Source organism: Megascapheus bottae, chromosome 38, assembly GCF_031878675.1.
Source record: "Megascapheus bottae isolate mThoBot1 chromosome 38, mThoBot2.hap1, whole genome shotgun sequence".
Classification (NCBI taxonomy): Eukaryota; Metazoa; Chordata; class Mammalia; order Rodentia; family Geomyidae; genus Megascapheus; species Megascapheus bottae.
The window spans coordinates 3,892,237-3,915,759 of NC_143546.1; the positions used below are offsets into that span (position 1 = coordinate 3,892,237).

The 23,523-nt window shown below is 48.0% G+C and overlaps 2 protein-coding genes across 2 annotated transcripts in view; both read right to left on the reverse strand.

The window, feature by feature from the left end:
* Window positions 1–994: 994 nt before the first annotated feature.
* Catsper3 (cation channel sperm associated 3) lies at window positions 995–16,960 on the reverse strand. Its single transcript, XM_090325461.1, has 8 exons — window positions 15,892–16,960; window positions 12,078–12,231; window positions 7,847–8,086; window positions 5,060–5,242; window positions 3,765–3,905; window positions 3,165–3,284; window positions 1,869–2,020; window positions 995–1,140 (listed from the first exon to the last, which is right to left on the reverse strand). Exons 1-8 carry the CDS (start codon window positions 15,984–15,986, stop codon window positions 1,041–1,043), a joined length of 1,185 nt encoding a protein of 394 aa, XP_090181587.1. The 5' UTR covers window positions 15,987–16,960; the 3' UTR covers window positions 995–1,040.
* Window positions 16,961–18,345: 1,385 nt separating this feature from the next.
* Window positions 18,346–23,523, reverse strand: part of Pcbd2 (pterin-4 alpha-carbinolamine dehydratase 2) — a 48,973-nt gene continuing 43,795 nt past the window's right edge. The window contains exons 3-4 of the mRNA XM_090325451.1: window positions 20,906–20,986; window positions 18,346–18,594 (exon numbers count right to left, since the gene is read on the reverse strand). Of these exons, the coding sequence (XP_090181577.1) occupies window positions 18,499–18,594; window positions 20,906–20,986 (177 nt within the window). The 3' untranslated portion in view covers window positions 18,346–18,498. The remainder of the gene's footprint in view (window positions 18,595–20,905; window positions 20,987–23,523) is intronic.

Here is a 23,523-nt window from a genome sequence, read left to right on the forward strand (position 1 = left end):
TGGCTGGAATTACAGGCATGGGCCAATGGCGTCATCCCACTCACGCTCAGTTGTTTTGTTTTCTTTGCTAGTCCTGGAGCTTGAACTCAGGACCTGGGTGCTGTCCTTGAGCCTCTTTATACTCAAGGCTCCAGCTCTACCATTTGTGCCCAGGCTGGTTTTGAACCGTGGATCCTCAGATCTCAGCCTCCTGAGTAGCTGGGATTACAGCTACCCTGCTCAAAGTCAGTTTTAACACCTCATTTTTTTTTTCTGGTGGGTCATGGGGCTTGAACTCAGCCTGGACACGTCCCTGAGATCTTCAGCTCAAGGTTACCACCCTACCCTTGAGCTAAGCCCCACGCCCCTCTTTTCTAGAGGTTAATTGAAGATAAGAGTTTCAGGTCTTTTTGTGCCTGGAGTAGCTTTGAACCTTGATCCTCAGATCTCAGCCTCCTGAGTAGCTAGGATTATAGGCATGAGCCACTGTGCCCGGCAACATGTCATTTTTTTTTTTGCAAGGAAATATGTGAGACTTTCAAAAACCAGACACCTGCCAAGGAAGTCCTAACTCTAAAATTTGAGTACTTTATGTCTTACCTCCTCAGGACAAAATTTTAAATCCTTGGTAACTCCGGAATGCCTAGGGCAGTAAAGCGGGGTTTCTTGGGTGTCTCACAGACTTTCCTGTCTGGACTGTTTTGAATCACCCCCCTCAGATTTCAGCCTCCTGTATAGCTAGGATGCCAGGTGTGGGTCCCCCATGTATGGGGGACGTAGAGGTGGTGTTGGGGACCATCCTCAACTTGAGGCCCTGGGCAGCTTCCTCAGGAACCCAGTGGGTCTTCATGACCAGATTGGGGGAGCCTGGCACCGTGGTGGCTATGAAGTCTGATCTTCACTCTTCCCCTGCCTGGGTTGGCTGCATCAAGGGTGGGGAGACTGATACCATAAGCACCTCCATTTCCCACAGGCAGGGGAGCCTCCACATCCTAGCAAGTCCACAGAGGCCAGCTGTGAAGACCTATGTTTAATGGGGCGGCCATGGTTGGCAGGGACGTCTATTCCATCATTTCTAGTATCTCAGTGATCTTGTCCTGGGGCAAGTCCTCGAGCATCAGGGCTAGCACACTGACGATCTCGTAGTACAGCTCTTGCAGCCTAGAGGGTGACACAAGAGAACACACCTGAGGACGAGGGATGGCTCTGTGGCGCTAGTGGCAGAGCACTAGCCTTGAGCAAAAGTGTCCAAGGGCAGTGACCAGGCCCTGAGTTCAAGCCCCAGGAATAGCAAAAAAAAAAAAAAGAAGAAGAAAAAAGAAAGGAAGTCCATCTCGCTCAACAGCCCCACTGTGGCTTCCTGGCAGCCCTTCTGCTGGGCCAACATGTCTGGCAGCTTCATGCCAGCCTGCCAAAAACCCAGCCAGTTCATGCTGACCATTAGTCCATGCAGGCCAGGCACAGAGCCTCCCATCCATCACTGTCATGTAGCCAACCCAATAGCTATCATGTGTCAGGTTGGGGAAGGGACTAAGACTAGTTCAAGGTCACACAGGAGGGCAGAGTCAGACTGGGGCTCCCTGCTTGCCAGTCAGCAACTTGGAGAAGGAGGAAGAGGGGAAAGACACGGGTGCAGGCCTGCCAGCCCAGCACACCTCCCCTAGGCCCCCTCAGCTACCCTGAACCTAGGCATCATCAAACCCCTTGTCCTCCTGGGGGAACCCTGGATACAATCCCAGCCTCGAAGTCCTGGGGAACCTGGAAAGGCTGGGGCTGACGGGTGTGTTTGTTTCATGGTACAGGGGATTTGAACTCAGGGCCTCAAGCTTGCTTGAGTGCTAGGCAGGTGCTCTACCACTTGAGCCACGCCCTCAGTCCTGGGGACTGACTTGTTGACCGTGGTGTCCTGGTTGTCTAGCGTGGACAGGTAGATGTCAATGAAGGGCAAACTAGTGCCGAAGTCGTCCAGGACCATGGGGTCCGTGTGCCGCAGCGTCTTCTTGAAGTCCTGCACCAGGTCACCAAACGTCTTGTCCACGCTCTTGTAGAGAAGGAAGAGAGGCGTGAGAACCATAAGACAAAGAGGACAGTTAGCCCTGAACCAGTGCCGCACGTCTGTCATCCTAGCTATTCAGGAGGCTGAGGTCTGGAGGATCAAGGATCAAGGCCAACCAGGGCAACAAAGGCCAGGACACTCTCATCTCCAGTTAATCACACACACACACACAAAACCTGGAAGCCAAGAAGCTTGGGGACAGGACTCAGACTCCAAGTTCAAGACCCATGACCGGCACGCACGCGCATGCACGCAGACGCACACAGAGGGAAGACTAACTTGCCCAGAGCCCTGGGGATCCTCTACAATGCACCCCAGAAGTTTATCCTAGCCCTTCGGAGCCTGATCCCTCCTGGATGAGGCAGCATCATGAGTCACCGTCCCTAAGTCCAGGCTGAGGATATGTACACTGAGGCATCCATGAGGGCCTCCCCCAGCCCTGCACGGAGCCTGGGTACGGCCTCCACCTTGGAGAGGCAGGAGACAGCTGTTCTGACAGGCGACCTGGACCAAGAGTACTCAGGCAGAAAATGGAAGCCACACCCCGGCCACACCAAGGTGTCCTACTAGCCTGCTGTGGTGGCCACTCCTGCTCTGGCTCTAGACAGGTGGTGGGAAGCTGAGGTTGTGTGACACTCTACCACAGCCTCTGGAACCAGGGGAGCCCCAATCTGCCCCAGCGCAGGCCCAGCGCAGGCTACCTGGCCCCACAAGGCCCTGTAGCCTGGCACTGGTGGCTCACGCCTGTCATCCTTAGCCGCTCAGGGGGCCGAGATCTGAGGTTCCCAGTTCGTAGCCAACCTAGTCCCTAAGACTCTTTATCTGTGGTTAACTATCAAAAAGCCAGGTTGTGGCAAAGCGCTAGCCTTGAACACAAAAGCTCAGAGACAACACCCAGGCCTTGAGTGTAAGCCTCACCCCCTTCCGACAAAAGCACTGCAGCTGATTTCTGTGCACAAAGGAGGGCAGAGTATAATAACCCCATTTAACATCCCAATCGTAGCACCACTACAGAAAGCAAAGCTTGGCTCCGGAAAATAGAGGGAGGCTCCTGCTGCACCCAGGACGACCCCTGCCAGAGCCCCCCCTGCCCCTTCCAGACATCCCCCCAGCCACCCCAGCAACTCACCTGCGTCTTCATCAGTCTATTGACCTTCTCCTGCTGCCGCCGCAGAATCACCTGCTTCTCCTCCATCAGTGTCATATGCCGCTCGATCGTGAGCTCACGCTTAAACTTTTTGATTGAGTCCTAGAGGGTCAGAGGCTCGAGGTAAGGGGCAGCCCCCACTGCCCGCTATCCCCTCCTGCTCTCTCACATTCTCCCTCCCTCCACCTCTTTCCTTGCCCACCTGACCCCGCTGCTCACGTGGGAGAATTCATTCGCAGTTCCCAACTCAATCTACTCCTACACTTTAAGCAAAGGCAGAGATTTAGAGAAAGGGGCTGTGTGTGTATGTGTGTGTACCAGTTACTGGGACTTGAACTCAGGGCCTTGAACTCTCCCTTAGCTTTATTACTTAAGGCTGGCACACTATGGTTTGAGCCACAGCTCCGTGTCCGGTGTTCTGGTGGTTAGAGGTAAGATTCTCATGAACTTTTCTGCCCTGGCTGGCTTTGAACCATGATCCTCAGATCTCAGCCTCCTGAGTAGCTGGGACGACAGACGTGAGCCACCAGCATCCATCCAGGGACCCACTTTTGTCCACTTCCATGTCACATCGGGCCTCACCTCAGTATGCATGATCATCACCCCCACAAACATGTTGAGGAAGATGAAGGAGGCCAGCAAGATGAAGGTGATGGTGAAAATTCGGCTCACTACCAAGTTCCGGCTGTCCAGCTGCTGCTGCAGGTCTGTCCATCCGTCGACCTGCTCGGGCAGGACAGGGTATGCTGAGTGCCAAGGCCTCACCAGGGCAGTGGGGGCGTGGCTGGGGGCTGATAAGGAGCTGCCAGTGCTTCCATCCCAACTCCACACCTCCCGGCCCAGAGGCCCGAATGGGAGCCGGCATCCCACATGCCCCAGGTCTTTTCTCTCAAGGCTCCCATTTTCTTCCCAAAGGCACTGCCTCCCACCAGGCCCACCTTTGAGAGGATGCAACACAAAACAGCAAATGGTACAGGGGGTACAGCATCAGCCAGTGAGCAAAAGCATCAGATACCAAGTGTGAGGCCTAGTCATAGATGAAGAGAAGGAGGAGAAGGAGGAGGAGGAGGAAGAGGAGGAGGAGGAGGAGGAAGAGGAAGAGGAGGAGGAAGAGGAGGAGGAGGAAGTGAAGGAGGAGGAGGAAGAAGAGGAGGAGGAGGAAGAGGAGGAGGAGGAAGTGAAGGAGGAGGAAGAGGAGGAGGAAGAGGAGGAGGAGGAGGAGGAAGAGGAGGAGGAGGAAGCTGCAGCAGCCAGGCACCAGTGGCTTTGTGCCTGTCATCATAGCTATTCAGGAGGCTGAGATCTGAGGATTATGGTTCAAAGCCAGCCTGGGCAGGAAAGTTTGTGAGACTCTGATCTCCAATAAACTACTCAAAAAAAAAAAAAGCCAGAAGTGGAGTTGTGGCTCAAATGGTAGATCAGAATAGCCTTGAACACAAAGAGGCTCAAGGACAGTGCCTAGGACCTGAGTTCAAGCCTCAGGACCAGCAGAGATAGAGAGTGGGGGGGGAGGAAAGGAGGGAGGGAGAGGGGAGAGGAGAGAGGAGAGAGGAGAGGGGGGGAAAGAAAGAAAGAAAAAGAAAAGAACAACAACAACAACAACAGTCCCATTCTTTGCAACTCCAACAGAGCATAGACTGCAGGACTTGGGCTCTCCATGCTTATTCTGGGTGGATCTGTGACAGCCGTTTCAAAAAGGCCTCGTGATCTCATTTACAATGGGTCCTGGTGCCACATGTGGACAGGACCCGAGAAGTCCCATCATTCAAAGCAGTGCTGGATGTCTGCTCAGAGCACTGGCCTGCAAGGTTGTCAGTGAGCCCAGGGAGGGCCGCCCGCCCGCGGTCCCTGCTCATAGCCCTGCTCCTCAACAGTACCGTGGCCAAGCTGAAGAGGGTGAAGAAAGCCACGGCCAGATTCCCCCAGTTCTCCAGGTCGCCCTTGTCGGTGACTCCAAACAGGCAGAAACCCAGGATGGAGAAGATGTACATGAGAATGAAGAGCAGGGTGAGCACGGAGGCCACGGTGTAGACCGTCTGTCCCACAGCCGTGATGAGGGTCTGCGTGCAAGGGGACACGGTGTCAGCGTGGCTTGGCTGAGCCAGTTCACAGGACCGGGGTCCATTTTGCTCGGTGCACGGGTGCCCTCAGCACCTGGTGCCATACCTGGTGGCAAGGGAGATCTCAAATGAATGCTGGCGAACGAATACTGAGGGCTGCACCTGTCCCACAGTGGCACCTGCCCTTGGATGCCTAGGGGCACACGGAGTCAGGTGTGGGGTGGCCTCCCGGTCAGTACCATGGACCCACCCACCTGGGCCTCTGTGGTTAGCCCAGGACCAGCTGGTTTCTGTCCCTCTGCTGAGGGCCGGCCCGAACACGCTGCCCCAGGTCCAGGGTCTGGACGATGGTCTGAGGAATACAGCTCCCGCTCATTCTGGGCCTCACCTTCACTGGCAAGTCCTTGGCTGTGACCTCAGCCTCCCCACTATGAAACGAGCAATTGTTTTACCTTGCCCTACCCAGACACCGAGACCTGGGACAGTGTGCAGCCCCTAAGTCCTGGAGTCTTGTTGACAATAGATACTGTCTGTGTGTGTGTGTGTGTGTGTGTGTGTGTGTGTGTGTGTGTGTCTCCATCCTGAGGCCTGGTCACTCAAGGCTAGCACTTGAGCCACAGCTCCACTTCCAGCTTTTTGATGGTTCCTTGGAGATAACGGTCTCACAGACTTTCCTTCCCACGATGGCTTCAAACTGTGATCCTTAGACCTCAGGCTCCTGAGTAGCTAGGATGACAGGCGTGTTCACAAGTGCCTGGCTCCAGCTTGGTTTCCTGTCCAGCTTCCTTCTTCCTGTTCCTACTTCACACCGCCTTGACACCCAGCACCTCAGCCACTCCCCTCCTCCTCTTCCAGGACACAGTGCGGGCTCATCTGTTCCTAACCTCCCAACAAGGGGGAGAAAAGAGGATGTGACTTGATTTGCCTTGAGAAGTGCCCTCCCCTCCCCAGCCTCAGAGAGGGCATTCCTGCCCGGCGGTGCTCAGAGAACACAAAGGCTGCAGGTAGCAGGGGTGAAAAGATATGGAGGGGGTCAATGATTGCATGGGGGCCATACAGCAGGATTTGAGAGGAGTCCATTAAGTGGGGACATTCCACATCAGAAGAAAAAATCCTGACAGAGGAGCTCAGGTGCAGAGACGTGCAGGCAGGGGCAGGCAAAGAGTCCTGGGATGCAGAAAAGATGACCCAGAGAGAATGCACAGAGGAGCTGGGAGGGGAAGACAGCTGCAGTCTAGAGAAGACAGCACCAAGGGCCAGGCTAAGAAAAGGAACACTTAGTCAGTGGACTTAGTGACAAGGAGGTGGCTGGCCACCCTGTGCTGGCTACTTCCTGCCAGGAGCAAGAACTGGACCCAGAGGAAAGAAGAAAAGCTGAGAGTACACACACATACACACACACACACACACACACACACACACACACACACACACACACACGCCCTAGACAAGGCCCTTCCTCCAGGGCTCCTGCAAACCATGATGTGTCTGTGGACCTGGCAGAGGGTAAGGCTTGTTCTGGAACCTCTGGGGTCATTTGTCTTGAGGGGAAAAGGGAGAGGTACTAGCTCGTTTTTCCACTGTTATCTTTCTCCTTTGTCCCTTTGTCTTGTCGGATCTACATTTCAGCCTTGTTTTATGTTCAATTGCTTTTATTTACTTTTTGTGTTTTGCTTTTTCTGTTATATTGAAATTGGCAATGTCAATTGCCCCAAGAACTAAAAATAAATGGGAACTGAAAAAAAAATAATAAATGAAGAAAAGAGAGGGAAGAGAGGGAGAAGAGGGTTAACAAACTTTTCGCCAAACTAGGTGCTGGTGGTTCACACCTGCCATCGTAGCAACTCAAGAGGCTGAGATCTGAGGATCACAGTTCAAAGCCAGACTAGGCAGGAAAATCTGTGAGACTCTTATCTCCAATGAGTCACTGTAAAACCGGAAGTGATGCTGTGGCTCAAAGTGGTAGAAAAGTAGCCTTGAGAAAAAAAGCGCTGAAGAACAGTGCCCAGCCCTGCAATCAAGCAGAACAAACAAACAACAATTTTCGCCAATGGAGGGAAACAAGCTGTGTGGTCAAAGCCACCAAGGGAGTCCCATCAGAAAGTCAGTGACCAAGGGGTGAGGGGGTTTGGGGGAGAACAAGAAAGGATGACATCAAACAAGATGCTTTGTACTCCCCTAAACTTGACATATTAAAACCTTTTGGTACAACTGCTTAAAGATAATTTTAAAAATAATGGCTTAAAAGCAAAACACATGGAAGCTAGGAAAGAAAGAGGAGGAAGAAGAGGAGGAAAAGGAGGAGGAAGGAGGAAGTCAGCTACTCCTCCACACAGAGGAGTCAGATGACCTCTGCAGTCCAACCTACCTTTCAACCCTTTTGAACTGTCAGCTGACCTTGACATTTAGCTGCTACATGATCTCGGGCCTTCATGTACAGTGGAGCTACCCGCACCTATCTTAGCACTGTTCTCAGACTAACTGAGATGATACTGGTAGTGCTCAAACTGCCACACAGGAGTAGGATGTCAGCAATGGCATGGTAATATCCTTAGGGCCTCTGCCCTGCCCTCTGCCCTCTGCCCTTGGGCCCTGCACACTCACCCTGATGCCTCGGCTATAGGAGATGAGCTTGAGAATACGCAGGGATTGTATGCCATCAGCCACGTTGAGGTAGGCATAGTGTTTGCCCTTGACCTTGCGGAGAAAGTAGGGGATGAAGATGATGATGATGATGACCACATCCAGCAGGTTGTAGCCATCTTTCCAGTATATGATGGGGTCCACATAGACCTTCAGGAAGAACTCCGAGGTGCAGACGGACACAAAGAAGATTTCTGAGAACTGGAGGGGAGACAGCGGTTGGAGAGATCAAAACAAACTCAGAGCCCTATGTCCTGGCCTTCTCCATCCCATCCCAGGCCACCTAATAAATGGTGCAGAAGAGAAGCCTCCATGCTCAAGAAACCCAGGCAGAGTCCTGGGGCCTACCTGTGTGTCTTACTCTCTTCCCCTTCAGTACCTTTCCTAGTCCTGGCCCCAAGCCTGGGCCGGGCTGGATCGTAGATACTTTGAATGGATAAATGAATGGACTGATGGGTAGATGGGCAGATGGATGAATGGGGAAGTGGACGGGTGGATGGATGGATGGATGGATGCATAGATGGATGCACAGATGGATGGGTGGATGGGTGGGTGGATGAAGGGATGGACGGATGGGTGGGATGGCTGTGATGAATGAGTGGATGGATGGGATGGATGAGATGGCAGAATAAACCCTAGTCAATGCTCAATATGTCAAGCAAACCAACTATAAAGTTCCCCAGAGAAGATTCCAAGCATTGTCTGGACAGCCTGAATATACAGTTAAGTCTATTTTATATTTTGGATTTATCACATGCAGTTTTGACCAAGTATGGTCAACAATAAATAAATAAAAATTTAAGCCAAGCATTGGTGGCTCATACCTTTAATCTTAGCTACTCAGGAGACTGATATCTGAAGATTGTGGTTCAAAGTCTGTCCAGAGAGAAAAGTCACTGAGACTCCTCATAGCTCTAATTTACTACCAAAAATCCAGAAACGAAGCTGTGGCTTTAGTGGTAGAGTGCTAGCCTTGAGCAAAAAGATCAAGGACATTGCCCAGGCTGAGTCTGAGCCTCTGAACCAGCACAAAAAAACCAAAAGACCTTAAAAAACAAATAGTGCTAGATGACCACCTAGCATATCTGTAATCCTACCCAAAAGGCTAAAATCTAAGGACTGATCCAAGTTCAAAGCCAGCCAGGAGAGGAAAGTCTGTAAGACTCTTACTCCAATTAACCAGCAAAAATCTGGAAGTAGATATGTGACTCAAATGGTAGAGCACCAACCTTGAGCAGAAAAGCTAATGTACAGTGCCTAAGCCCTGAGTTCAAGTCCCTGTGACCACCAACAAAGAAAAAGAAAAGGAGATCAGTGAAGCCCTTGTTTTATTTGGGCTTTGAGCCCAAATAAGCACTGCAAAGTGTTCTCAGCAAGTAGGGGGGGGGACAGAGGCCCCATGGGAAAAGGGGCTAATCAAAGAGCAGCCAAGACAGAATGGCCAGTCAGGAGACAGAGAGGGAGGAACAGGAAACAAAGGTGGAGGACTAGCAATGTAGGGTGTGGGAGGCCTGACCATAGTCATCTCCGCTGAGCAAGGTTTGGAGAGGAGGAAAGATACAAAAGAATGCTTGCTTTAAAGAGATGTGAGTTTGGTGATAGGGAGCTGTGGGGTGGCTGTCCCATCAGGGAGGAGGGGATTGAGGAGTGCAGGGGCAGTGAGATGGGGCCCATTGAGCATCTGGAGGATGCAGAGCCAGAAGACTCTGGGAGTCTCAGATGCAGCATAGGTGGAAGCATGCAGGTCTGGTCAGGGGGGTGTAATGTTCCTTTCTTAGACTGCGATTGGCTGCTCTGGGCCTGGTGGCTCAGCTAGCTTCCCAGCATGGCTCTGTCTGTCTCTGCAGGCCAGTGGCTGTATGTAGAGCGCTCTGTCTTCCAGCCACTGCAGGCCAGGTTGAAGCTTGTTCCTGTGGTTTTGGTCAGGGAAGGGACTAGAAATGTTCAGCTGTTAAATCAATGAGTTGGGAGTTTATTGGAGGTTTCTTTCCCTGTAAGATTGTTTCAGGTACATTTTTAAATTTATAACTATTATTAGAGTAATATATGGATATTATATATACAATATATAATATATATGACATGTAGTATACTATATATTGTATATATATATACCATATATACAATATATATGATATATATATATATATACGCTATATATGTCCTTACCTTTTCTAATTCCTCATGTAATTCAGGTCTTCTATTTATTTTGTTTATTCTAGGAAGGAAGTTTCTTATTTTGTAAGTAGACCTATATCTAATTTTTGACTTTGTTGATATTTTCTTGGTACTTTTTTTTCTTTTTGGTCTGTCTTGGGGCTTGAACTCAGGACATGGGTGCTGTCCCTGAGCTTCTTTTGCTTTAAGCTAGCAATCTTCCACTTGAGTCCAGCTTCATTTCGGGCACACACACACACACACACACACATACACACACACACAGCCTAGGCTGGCTTTGAACCGTGATCCTCAGATCTCAGCCTCCTGAATTGCTAGGATGACAGGCGTGAGCCACCAGTACCTGGCTCCTTTTTTTTTTTTATTGTGGTAAATAGATACACATGATATAAAATTTACCCTTTTAAGTACTTGAGGTGGCATTGTGCATTCAGTATCATGCAATCATTAACACTATTTCCAGATGACTTCTCTATGCCAATGAGAAACTACACTCTGTGAAATTTCCTTTCTACTCACCTCCTTAAGGCTCTGGCAAACGATTCTGGTATGAAGATGCCTATTTGAGGTGCTTCAGATAAGTGCAACCAGGGGTTATCTGTCCTTCTTTTACTTAAGGTCAAATTTTCCACATTATAGCTTATCCCATTTCCATTTCTCTTTAAAGCTGTATAATATTCCATCATATGCATATCTCATTTTTGTTTATCCATTCATCCGTTTGTGGGCCTCTGAATGGCTCTAACCTATTTGCTTGCTGTAAATAAAGCTGTTATAAGCACAGATGTACAAACATCCGTTGGATTCCTGCTTTGTGTTCTTTTGACCATGTACACAGAAGCAGAATGGCTAGATCACATCCCTGCTCAACTCCAAAAGCAACTGACAAACTTTTGCCCATAGTTGGTGCACTATTCCGTGTTCTTACAAGTACCACACAAGGGTTCATTTGTTTATAAAACCATTACAAATAAGTCATCCTATTGGGTGAGACACTGTGCCTTATTGTGTCCTGTTTTATTGTACTAGTACTGGGGCTTGAATTCGGGGCCTGAGTGCTATCCCTTAGCTTCTTCCAGACGAGGCTGGTATACTACCATTTGAGCTGTACTACCACTTCTGGTTTTGTTTTTGGGTAATTGGAGATAAGAGACTCGGAGTCTCAGCCCCATGAGTAGTGAGAATTACAAGTCCTGAATTATTGTTGTGGTTTCAATTTTACTTTACTGTTACTATGCAGGTGATATACAGAAAATGTCTATGTTTACCTATGTCTGGTAACGAGTACATTTCCTTTCATACAGTGTCATCTGTTCCCTCATTCTCTCCTAGTCATCATGTTTTTAATTTGCATTTCCTAAAGGACTGGTGATGTTGAAGATCTTTTTAGATGCCATTTGTAATATCTCTGAAGAACTATCCTTTCAACTATCCTTTTTTTTTTTTTTTTTTTGTCAATGCTGGGGCTTGAACTATGAGTCTGGGCACGGTCCCTGAGTGATTCAGCTCAAGGCTAGTACTTTACCGCTTTGAGCCATAGCATCACTTCTGGTTTTCTGGTGGTTAATTGGAGATGAGAATCTCATGAACTTTCATGCCAGCGCTGGCTTTGAACAGCGATCCTCAGATCTCAGCCTCCTGTGAAGCTAGGATTACAGGTGTGGGCCACTGGTGCTTGGCTCAAAGTATATTTTAAAGGTCCTTGGAATTGTTTTCTATGGAAAACTGCCTCAAAAAAAAAGTCTCACAGCTGGATGCGGTGGCTCATGCCTGTAATCAATCCTAGCTACTCAGGTGGCTGAGATCTGAAGATCAAAGTTCAAAGCCAGCCCGGGCCCAAAAGGACCTGAGACTCTTATCTCCCTCCAATTAACCACTAGAAAACAGGAAGTGGTAGCCTTGAGCTGAAGAGCTCAGGGACAGCGCACCGGCCCAGAGTTCAAGCCCCATGACCCACAAAAAAAAAAAGTCTCACAACATTTTCAGCAATAACAGGCCCACTCTTTCTGCTTACCTCAAAAACCCTGAACAAGCGGTATCTGATGTCATAACTGGTCCACAAGACCATGAAAAAGGCATTGAGCGCCACAGTGCTGATGATAATGGTCTTGAAGATGCCGCTACATATGACCTTCTTCACAAATTCCCGGCACTCGGAATCATGCCTCCTGAGGAAGGTGAGGGAGAGGTGAGGTTAACCAAGGAGACCTACATTCCCACAATGCACCTGTGTCACGCCACTGGGATGAGGGATGCGAGAATAGAAACACATGCATGTATAGCCACTAAGATGTGACTGTGATGTGACCTGTGCTCAGTTCTCTCTCCCTCACCTTTGAAAAACAGCAGCCCTTCCTCCCTCCAACGTATGCCAAAGAATCCTCTGTCTTGATTTTATTATGGAGCTAGGACTGGGGCTTGAACTCAGGGCCTGATCTTTTGCGCTCTCACCACTTGAGCCACAGCTCCACTCCCAGGTTTTTAGTAGCTCACTGGAGATTAGAGCCTCATGGACTTTCCTGCCTGGGCTAGCTTCAAACCATGATCCTCACATCTCATCCTCCTGAGTAGCTACAACGACAGATGTGAGCCACTAGCACTCGGTGTAATTAACTAATTTTTATTGACAACTGTGGCCAGGCAAGACAGGGATACAATGAGAACATCATTAAATATTCTCAGTCCAGTAGGAAAAACTAGTAACATGAAGTAGAGGTGCAGCTCAAGTGACAGTCTTGAGTGAAGAGGCTAAAGGACAGTACCCAGGCCCTGAGTTCAAATCCCAGTATGGACACACACACAGAAAAAGTGAGACTTGAAAGCAATGCGAACATCAAAGAAAAGCCACCGGTACCTTCCTCTCTTGAACTATCAACCCTGTAAGTGAAGGGAGTCAGGCAGGCTCAGCAAGACAAAGGACGCATGCTTCCTCTCATTTGTACATCCAGATGTAAATTATAAACATATATGTAAACATATACAAGGCCATATGCATCTATACATAAACATGTCCACTGAAGTATGGTATATACCAGGGTCAATTCCCAGGGCATAAGTTATTTGAGCTATCAACAGACAGTTTAACAAAATGAATACCAAGAAGCTGGAACCTGTGCTGTCTGATAGGTATCAGTCTTAAGTAGAGGGGAAAGAGAGGAATGGAGAGATGATGGTAGGTAAATGCAGTCACACTATTCAATGTCCATAGGTGAAAATGGAACCAGGTCACTTGAGGGGAGGGGTTGGGAGAGGTGGGGGAGAACGAAGGAAGGGGTCACACGGATCAAGATGTGTTGAACTTGGCTGGGAGCATAGCCTAGTGGTAGAGGGCTTGCCTGGCATGCATGAAGACTCAGGTTCAATTCCTTGGTACCATATACATAGAAAAAGTTGGAAGTGGTGCTGAGGTTCAAGTGGTAGAGCTCTAGCCTTGAGAAAGTCCAAGGAGAGTGCTTAGAGGCCCTGAGTTCAAGGCCCAGGGCTGGGGAAAAAAAAAAGATGTATTGAACTCATAAATAGACATGTGGAACTGAAACCCCTTTGTACAACTACTTAATAAAAAACAATAAAAGTTTAAAGTCAAATTTAAAGGCGCATCATACATAAATTGATATGCTACACTGGAACTTGCACAACTACTTAAAAAGAATAATAATAATAAATAAATGAGGGCCTTGGGTTTAGCCTAGTGGTAGAGTGCTTGCCTAGAATGCATGATGACCCAGGTTTGATTCCTTGATACCACATATATAGAAAAAAGCCAGAAATAGTGCTGTGGCTCAAATGGTAGAGCTCTAGCCTTGAGAAAGCCCGAGGACAGTGCCAAGGCTATGAGTTCAAGGCCCAGGACTGGCAAAAAAAAAAGGAAATGAAATTAAAAATTAAAGAAAATAAAAGAATAAAGGCATCCAATTTCAGAGGTAAATTTAAGTACAGATAAAAAAATGTTTTTTTCTTTTTAAATATCAATACTAGGGTGGGGAGGTTGGCTGAGTAGTAGAGTGCTTGCCTAGCATGCACGAAGATCCGGGTTCCATTCTTTGGTACCACATATACATAGAAAAAGCCAGAAATGGTGCTGTGGCTCAAGTGGTAGCGCTCTAGCCCTGAGAAAGCCCAAGGACAGTGCCCAGGCCCTGAATTCAAGGCCCAGGACTGGGCCAGGAACCAGTGGCTCATCCCTAGCTACTTAACAATCCTAGCTACTCAGGAGGCTGAGATCTAAGGATCAAGGTTCAAAGCCAGACTGACACAAAAGTCCATGAGACTCTTGTCTCCAGAAAACTGGAAGGAGCACTGTAGTTCAAAATGGTAGAGTGGTGCTAGTCTTGAGTTGAAGAGCTCAGGGACAGTACCCAGACACAGAGTTTAAGCTCGATGACTAACCCCCCCCCAAAAAGAACCCCAAATATATATATTATATATACATACATATTAACACTAAAATGTGTACATTTCTCATGGTTTATAAAAATGTTTGGGGAAGGGAAAAACACCAAAACAAAACAGGGCATCAGGTTCTCAGCTCAAAGTCATTTCAATGTGGGCTAGGTGTGGTAGCACACACTCGTAATTCCCTTTATTTTGAAGGCAGGGAAAGGGAGGATCATGACTTGAGGCCAGTCCAGGCAAAAAGTTATCAAGATTTGATCTCAACAAACAAGCTAGCTGGTTGTTCACACCTGTAATCCTAGCTACTGGGGAGGTTGAGATCTGAGGATCATGGTTCAAAGCTTGCCTGGACAATAAAGCCCATGAGATTCTCATCTCCAATGAATCAATAGAAAACTGGAAGCTGTGCTGTGGCTCAAGTGATAGAGCACTAGCCTTGAGCAGAAAAGCTCAGGGTCAGCTCCCAGGCCCAGAGTTCAAGCCCTAGGACCAGCACCAAAAAAAAAGAAAGGAAGGAAGGAAGGATTTATTTCAGTCCACTCAAGATCAGCCATAGCAAGACCTCTATATCAAAAACTAAATAAAATCAGGATGCATACAACATTATGATTTATAAAAAACAGGATGTGAAATTTCCTTTTGTGCCTTTACTAGAGCTTGAACTCAGGTGCGCTCATTTAACTTTATGTTTGCTCACAGCTGGTGTTTTACCGCTTGAACCACTCCTCTAGTTCTAGCTTTTGGCTGATTATTTGGAGATAAGATTCTCTTGGATTTGTCTGCCCCAATCAGCTCCAAACTGCAATTTTTAGACATCAGCCTCCTGTGTCACTAGCATTACAGGAGCAAGCTCACGGTACTTGGCAAAATGTATATTCTTTATCTGATTTTATAAGAAAAAGTCTTCAATTTTTTTTTTTTTGGTCAGTCCTGGGACTTGAACTAAGAGCCTGGGCACTGTTCCTGAGAGCTTCTCTTGCTCAAGGTTAGCACTCTACCACTTGAGCCACAGTACCCCTTCTGGGTTTTTTGGTGACTGAGATAAGAGTCTCACAATCTTTCCTTCCCAGGCTGGCTCTGAACCATGATCCTCAGACTCTGCCTCTGAGCAGCCAGCATGACAGGAGTGACCACTGGTGCCCAGCTCCTTAGCATAATTTTTTTTTTTGGTCAGTCCTGGGGCTTGTGCTCTGGGCATGAGCGCTGTCCCCGAGCTCTTCGGCTCAAGGCTAGAGCTCTACTATGTGGAGCCACAGCATCATTTCCAGTTTTCTGCTGGATCAATGGAGATGAGTCTTCTGGACTTTCCTGCAGGGGTTGGCTTTGAACCACGATCCTCAGATCTCAGCCTCCTGAGTAGTTAGGATGGCAGGCATGAGCCATCAGCGTCCGGCTCTTAGCACAATTCTTAACAATGGCGATAGGGAGTGATTTACTTCATTTTCCTGAATCTTGAATGGAAAGCCTCAGATGCAGTATAAAACAGTGAGTCAGAAGCTCTCTTGGATTCTTTGTCCAAAATCTGGGACATGGTTCAAATTGTTAAGCTTTACTCCTCCTTTTGATCCTATGGCTAAAAAAATCCTCTGCTCAGAGAATCCCTTGGCGTCTGGATTCCAGGGGGCAGCAGAGAAGGGAGATCCACAGGGAGAACCTTTCCTTTATGAGGTCATGCCTGGACATTCCAGAGGCCACTGGTCTGCTGGCCTGTCTTGGGATCCCTCTTCTCACATGGATTTGTGGGAGTCTCTGTGCAGCAAGAATATGGGCCTGGCAAAAGCAAGGGACAGGGAATCAAGGGTAACAAGTGAATCCAGGATCCAGTCAAATCATCCACGTCTTCACCCGAATGGGCACAGAGCATCCTGGAATGAGAAGCCCAAAGACCATGTGTGCTCCAGCAGCAGCAGCTCACACGGGTTCGGCCTGGAGGATACCTCTCCAGCTGCACACAGCTGGATCCGTGGTGCATGCCTGTAACCCCAGCCACAGAAATCAACCCCAGCAAGTCAGCAGGCGTGGCAGTTTGGAGAATCCAAGCTACACACTACAGAGGAACACTGTAATTGGTTTTGATGTTGCAGAGGCAACTCCCAGAAGTCAGAAGATCAGCAGTGTCGTTTGGGTTAGGGTTGAGAAATCCTACAGACCATTCCTATCCCACACTGGTGGAAGTCAGGCTAGCTCTCGGATGCCATCAACCGGCCACTGCTTTCTGCCTCCAGCAAAATCACCAAGAACCATGCTTATCCCTATTTATACAGAGTTTTAACAAGTCAGAAAGTTAACTTTCATTTCCAGATCTTCCATTCACTTCACTTGAGGAAAAGATGCTGTGCAAAATGTGCTGTTCCTGGTTTATCATCCGTGGAGGTCAGACGAGGGGGGTCACAGGTCCTGTTGGTTTCATTCCTCTCTAATGATCAGTCCCACCATCACACCAAGAGCAGGAGCAGGCTAGCGCCTAGGGCCTCCATCGCTGACTATGTCTAAAGCAAGTCTAGAGATTGGGTGTGTCCCGCCAGGAATGTTTCCACGGACACAGGAGGAAGGTTCTTTGCCTCTCTAGTAAGGTTTACGTGTCCCAGCAGACACAGCTCTGTCAACACAGACTTAAGTCAAACCTGCACGTGGATGCTGATGGCTGACCTGCTCCAGGCCATCACCACTGTCACTGAGCCATAAGCCACCTCCTGCCCTCCCCATACGCCATGTTTCCACAGGTGTCACACAAGGCCCCTCAGATGTACTGGCAAAGCTGGGGATGGAGGGGGGGAGAGTATACTATCATGATCTGGTACAACAAACCAAAGGACACCACAAAGGAGCAAACAAATCCAAAAGGCGGACTATTTTACCTATCTCGGTGGACAAGTAGAGAGAGAAGAGGCTTGCTCTAGATTCAAAGTGGCGATGATAGTACTGTGGCATATGTCACATGATAACCACAGCTTCCCAAAGATGCTTCCTGAAGGGCAGAGGGGACACGACAGGGTATCTGGAATTTGCCTTCAGACGCCATGTTTGGTTCCCATATGGGGTATGGGGTGGCCAGGCAAGGCCGGGCTGCCGCCTCTCACAGAGTCATTCTTTGGCCTGTGCAGTTGGATGTCTTACAAAAATGAGCCTCATTAAGCCTTGGAGCTGTGGAGTCAGGGTTCAGGGGTCACAACCTGCGAATGCTGAAAAACATCCTCGCTCCCTCCTCGAGCTGTGAGTCCAACAGTGGCCGGGGCGCTTGCGCCAGTGTGGCTTCCTGCAAGCTTGCCTTCTCCTTCAACAACAAAAAAATCGTAACCCGGGGCCCTGCACCAATGCCTCACGACTATAATCCACACTGCTCAGGAGGCTGAGATCTGAGGGTCACAGCCAGGCCAGGCAGAAAAGTCTGTGAGAATCTTATCTCCAGTTAACCAGCAAAAAGTGGGACATGGCAATGTGACTCAAATGACAGCCTCAAGCAGAAAAGGCTAAGGGACAGCACCCAGGTCTTGAGTTCAAACTCCAGTATTGGCATGTGCGCACACACACACACACACACACACACACACACACACACACACACACACAACCAAGACAGTTTTCTCAAATTTTCTGACTTTTGTGTTATAATTAATTACATAAGTCGTAACAGTAGCTAAAATACAAAGTAACTTTAGCTTCCTAAGAACTATTATATAAATCCAGTATGATTCTTTTTCTAATGCATACCTATTCTCTCTAACACATCTGTAAAGTCATGAGTTTGAATTTCAGAATTATAAAACGTATAAACATTCCTCTAATCCCAATGTCTGATCTTTAGAAATAAGGCTTCTCTAAGATTTATTAATAACCTGGGTTCGTTTATCGTACATATGTGAATAGATGTAATAAAAAATACCCCAGGCTCCGGTTTCCATCATTTTGTATTTGAGCACTGATTATACAAAACATTAAAAAAAAAAAGGCCAGCTATTTTACGTTGTAGTCTGTTGGTGTGGACTGCCCTCCACCGCCACTGCACGCGTGCTCTGCACATCTCCACACATGCAAAGGAGTAGTCACGCTGTGGCAGCTACTTTCTCAATAAAATGTGCCAGCTTCACATCTCTCTTGGTCAGCCTGCCACAGTCATGGGAGGTGAGCGTTATCTGGACCTAAGGAAAGGAAAAGCCAGTTTTTAAACTCCTGGAATGTTCCTTGGGTGGCTCAGAAGTCAATCTATTATCCAACAATCACACTTGAGACCGGAGGGATTAAACAATTTAGAAAACACTAACGTCACGAATAAACCTAGTGAATGCCAGGGATAAAAAGGCTTTAATATCTGATGAGAGAATTCAGCTGCCAGGGCTGCAAAGTCTTGTTCCTTGGGAGGGGGTGGGGAAGGGGGAAGAAGAACCACTTATTTCCATTTGAACTCCAATAATTTTAATTATACTGGTTATATTCAGGCCACTGAGAAAATCAAGTTACCAAATGTAACATGTTAGGAAAGCATACTTCCAAATAAGGGAAGAGGAAGATATAGTACATTGTGGATTTTCTTTGTTACGTTTTTCTTTTTCTTTTTTTTTTTTTTTTTTTTTTTGCCAGTCCTGGGCTTGAGCTCAGGGCCTGAGCACTGTCCTTGGACTTTCTCAAGGCTAGAACTCTACCACTTGAGCCTCAGCACCACTTCCAGCTTTTTTCTATGTATGTGGTACCAAGGAATTGAACCCGGGTCTTCGTGCATGCTAGGCAAGCACTTTAACCACTAGGCCAAACTCCCGGCCCCTTTGTTATGTTTTATTAGCACCAATTAGTTGAAAAAGGGTTGGAGTGTTTTATATAGAACACTGCCTCTTTACAATAACAACAACAATAACAACAACAACAAAAAAGGGTCAGGAGTTTAGCCTAGTGGTATAGTGCATGTGCAAAGACCTGGGTTCGATTCTGTGGTACCACATACATAGAAAAAGTGGTATTGTGGCTCAAGTGGCAGAGCTCTAGCCTTGAGAAAGCCAAGGATAGTGCTTAGGCCCTGAGTTCAAGACCCCAGACTGACAAAAAGAGAGAGAGAGAGAAAGAGAGAGAGAGAGAGAGAGAGAGAGAGAGAGAGAGAGAGAGAGAGAGAGAGAAGGGGAGAGAGAGAAAGAGAAAGGGGGGGCCAACCAGGAAAGAAAAAAATCATCCTTGTATTAGGATACTTTTTCTTTTTTTTTGCCAGTCCTGGGCTTGAGCTCAGGGCCTGAGCACTGTCCTTGGACTTTCTCAAGGCCAGAGCTCTACCACTTGAGCCTCAGCACCACTTCTGGCTTTTTTCTATGTATGTGGTACCGAGGAATCGAACCCGGGTCTTCATGCATGCTAGGCAAGCACTTTAACCACTAGGCCAAACTCCCGGCCCCTAGGATACTTTTACTTTTGAATTATAAACATGAGCCAGGCACCTGTAATCCTAGCCACTCAGGAGGCTGAGATCTGAGAATCACAGTTCAAAACCAGCCAGGGCAGGAAAGTCCCTTATCTACAATTAATCACAGAAAATAAGCTGGAAGTGGCACTGTGGCTCCAAAGGAGCTCAAGGACAGTTCCCAGGCCCTGAGTTCAAGCCCCAGAATTGGCCCTCCCCCCCCCAAAAAAAAAACAAAAGAAAATTGCTAACACAGTAGAATTTCCTCTTTTTTAAGTGGACATAAAGAAAATATGACTCCTCAAAGAATCTGGATGACAGACATTCCACACAAGTGACCACAAGACAAAGACACATTCAGGGGACAAGCCTCTCCTCCCGGTGCTCTAAACTTCCCGTGGTCTGCCCTGTGTCTGCAGCGCTGAATAAATGTTATGGACAGAACAATGAGATTAACAGGGCCATAGTGTCCTATTTGCTACCATTTCCTTCGAGACATCACTCTCAGTTCCGAGTTTCCCCAGTGGCTGGGGTCTAAGAATAATTTGGCCCAGCATTCTCGTATTCATTCTAGGAGGCCAGCATGAAATCGTTCGCCATTCTTACCAGTGGTCCTAAAACTGGTTACTCGCTTGCTGGAACAAGTGGGTTTGCTGAGACCCAGTGATAGAATGCTAATTTCTTAGCACGGAGGCAATAAGCTGCACAAAAACAAGGCAAAAAAAAAAAAAGAGAGAGAACCCAAGAGGCTTTTTGATGATGTCTGTTTTTGCCAATCTTGGGGCTTGAACTCAGGGCCTGGGTGGGTACTGTCACTGAGCTTTCTCAAGGCTAGAGCTCTACCACTTGGGCTACAGCTCCACTTCCAGCTTTTTCCTGTGTGGTACCAAGGAATCAAACTCAGGGCTTTGTGAATGCTAGGGGAGCATTCTACCACTACGCCATACTCCACGCCCCAAGCCAGGTTCTTGAAGTCTATAATGGAAAAGTTGGACACAAACAGACTGGTGACCTTACTGTACACACACGCAGATTGGGTTACCGTGCTGTACACCAGAGGAGTGGATTACCTTGCTGTACACGTTGAACCATTCCGGGTGATGGTTCATCTTCTCCGCCTGCAGGGCCACTCGAGACATAAAGCCAAATGCCTGCGGGAGACGAGGAAAAGAAGACCAGGTGAGGATAAGTAGGGCCACTGTGCTGGGCCCTGCGTGCTCCGAGCTGATGGACAGCCAGGAGAAATGTAGAGTGAAGGAGAGGGCCCTGCTGCTGGGGACACACAGCGCCTGTGCTCACAAGGAAAACAATCAGGCTCAAATAAACAAGGCAGGAAATTGCTCTCACCCAGTGACCGGTCTGGACTGTTTAACTGTCCTGGGGCCCAGCACAGAAATGAATGCCTCCCCCTCCCTGCACTCCCGCCACATCCTTCCCTCCCAGCCCTGCGTCTATCTACCTGGCCCCAGCCCTGAGCAGCCATTTTTTTTTTGGGGGGGGGACCAGTCCTGGGTCTTGAACTCAGGGCCTGGGCACTGTCCCTGAGCTGCTTTTACTCAAGGATGGCACTCTACCATCTGAGTCACGGCACCACTTCCAGCTTTTTCTGTGTATGTGGTAGTGAGGGCTTTGCGCCTGCTAGGCGAGCATTCTACCACTAAGCCACGCTCCAGGCCCCTGCGGCATTTGTTTTTATGCACAGGAAGGCAGGGGCGTGCAGACACACCAGCTTGCTTGGGCCCACGGGCAGGGTGGGGGTGTGCCCATCGTGCTGCAGCCCTCTACACGGGCGGGGAGTGGGGCTCTGCTTTCTGGGGTCCCCAGCTATGCCCACACTGCTGGCTGAGTTCAGGACAGATGACAGGCCGTGTGGCCCTGTGCAGCTGCCTTCATGCCATGCGGAAGGCAGAGATGCAGCAGAAGGCAAACTTGCTCGGAGAGGAAACTTTTTTTTTTTTTTGGTTTGCTTGCTTTGAGATTTTTATGAGGGTGATTGCAGATAACAGCGCTGTGAGGGAAGACAGAGCACCCCTGAGTCTCAGGTAATGGTCCCAGGCTCACCCACATAAACCAATATTTAACTTTATTATCCCATCCAGAAAAGCCTATCTGACGTCAGCGGGCTATGCGTTTGGATCACTATATGGTACGAGAGCATGTTTCCTGGTTAGCAGGGAGAAAGACAAGCAACACCGTCTTGGTTTATCTTGGAAATGGACTCTCTGAGACTATTCTTCCCTGGCTGCCATCTTAAATGATCCTACACCATCGTTCCCCGTGGTTCCCCTCCCACACCAGTGTCATTTATGTGTACGCATGTGGGTGTATATGTGTGTGTCCACACGCACACACATGTATTTGTAAGCAAGCCCTAGGGCTTGAAGCAGGACCTGATCTCTTGAATTTTCTCTGAGGTTTTTTAAAAAAAAAAAAAAAAAAAAAAAAAACTCATCGTTAGTGCTATATCACCTGAGCCACGTCCCTACTTCCAGCTTTTGGTGGCCTAAACTACAATCCTCAGACCCCAGCCTCCTCAGTAGCTAGAATTATAGATATGAGCCACCAGCACCCAACTTACGTACAGTTTTTAAATTTGTTTTTGGTTGGTTGTGGGGCTTGAACTCAGGGCCTGGCAGCTCACGCCTGTAAATCTACTCAGGAGGGTGAGATATGGAAGATTATAGTTTAAAGCCAGTCAGGGAAGAATAATCTTAGAGAGTCCATTTCCAAAATAACTAGCGAAAGGCTGGACAAAAGGCATGGCTAAAGTAGTACAGTACCCGCCAAACACAAAGGCTTTCAGTTCAACGGCTGATAATAAGCTATTAACTTCTAACTTCCTTATACCAACATTCAATATGAAGTCAGAGGAACAATTCCCACAAAAAACTTTCAGAAAAAATTAGTAATTTATACCTACCTAAACTATTGTTCGAAATCAAGTGCAACAGACAGATATTTCAGAAATGCAATAACTCTACCAATACTCTCAAAGGGAGAGCTGCAAGAGATACGTGGGAAAGACACACCCAAGGTCATCAGACGTAAATTCACTGGGCCACAGGAATGCATGCAACATATTGTGGCGATACAGTGACAGAATAAAATGCAAGGTGAACTACTCAAGGGGTGCAAGGTAAAAGGAAGGAGCTGAGGTGAGTGGTGAAAGCAAATCCTCTGAAAGCTGAGCGATCACAGTTTACAGTCTATTTTAAGGGCAATATAAGATACACACACTAAAGCTGTGTATGAGATTACACAGCTATATTCCTGCACTCAGAAGGAGAAGTGGCAAGAGGATCGGGAGTTCAAAGCCAGCCTCTGCTACGCGCTTCAGCTCTGGCCTGGGCTACACAGCAAGGCTCTATCTCAAAAGAAACCCACACACCTATACATGTGTATGCACAATAGAACTAACAAATAATTAAACCGCAATTGAATGGTAATAGCAAAGTAGAATTAGCAGAACAATTCTGAGAGAGATTTGGAAAGGTTTATGGGGTCTGCACATAGTCTTCCCATCTTGGGTGATTCCCCCTTTCTTCTTCCCTGCTTCTCTACCCTCATGGACCCCCCCAGTATGTCAATGATTCAGTGATTTTTTTTTTTTTTTGGCCAGTCCTGGGCTTGAGCTCAGGGCCTGAGCACTGTCCTTGGACTTTCTCAAGGCTAGAGCTCTACCACTTGC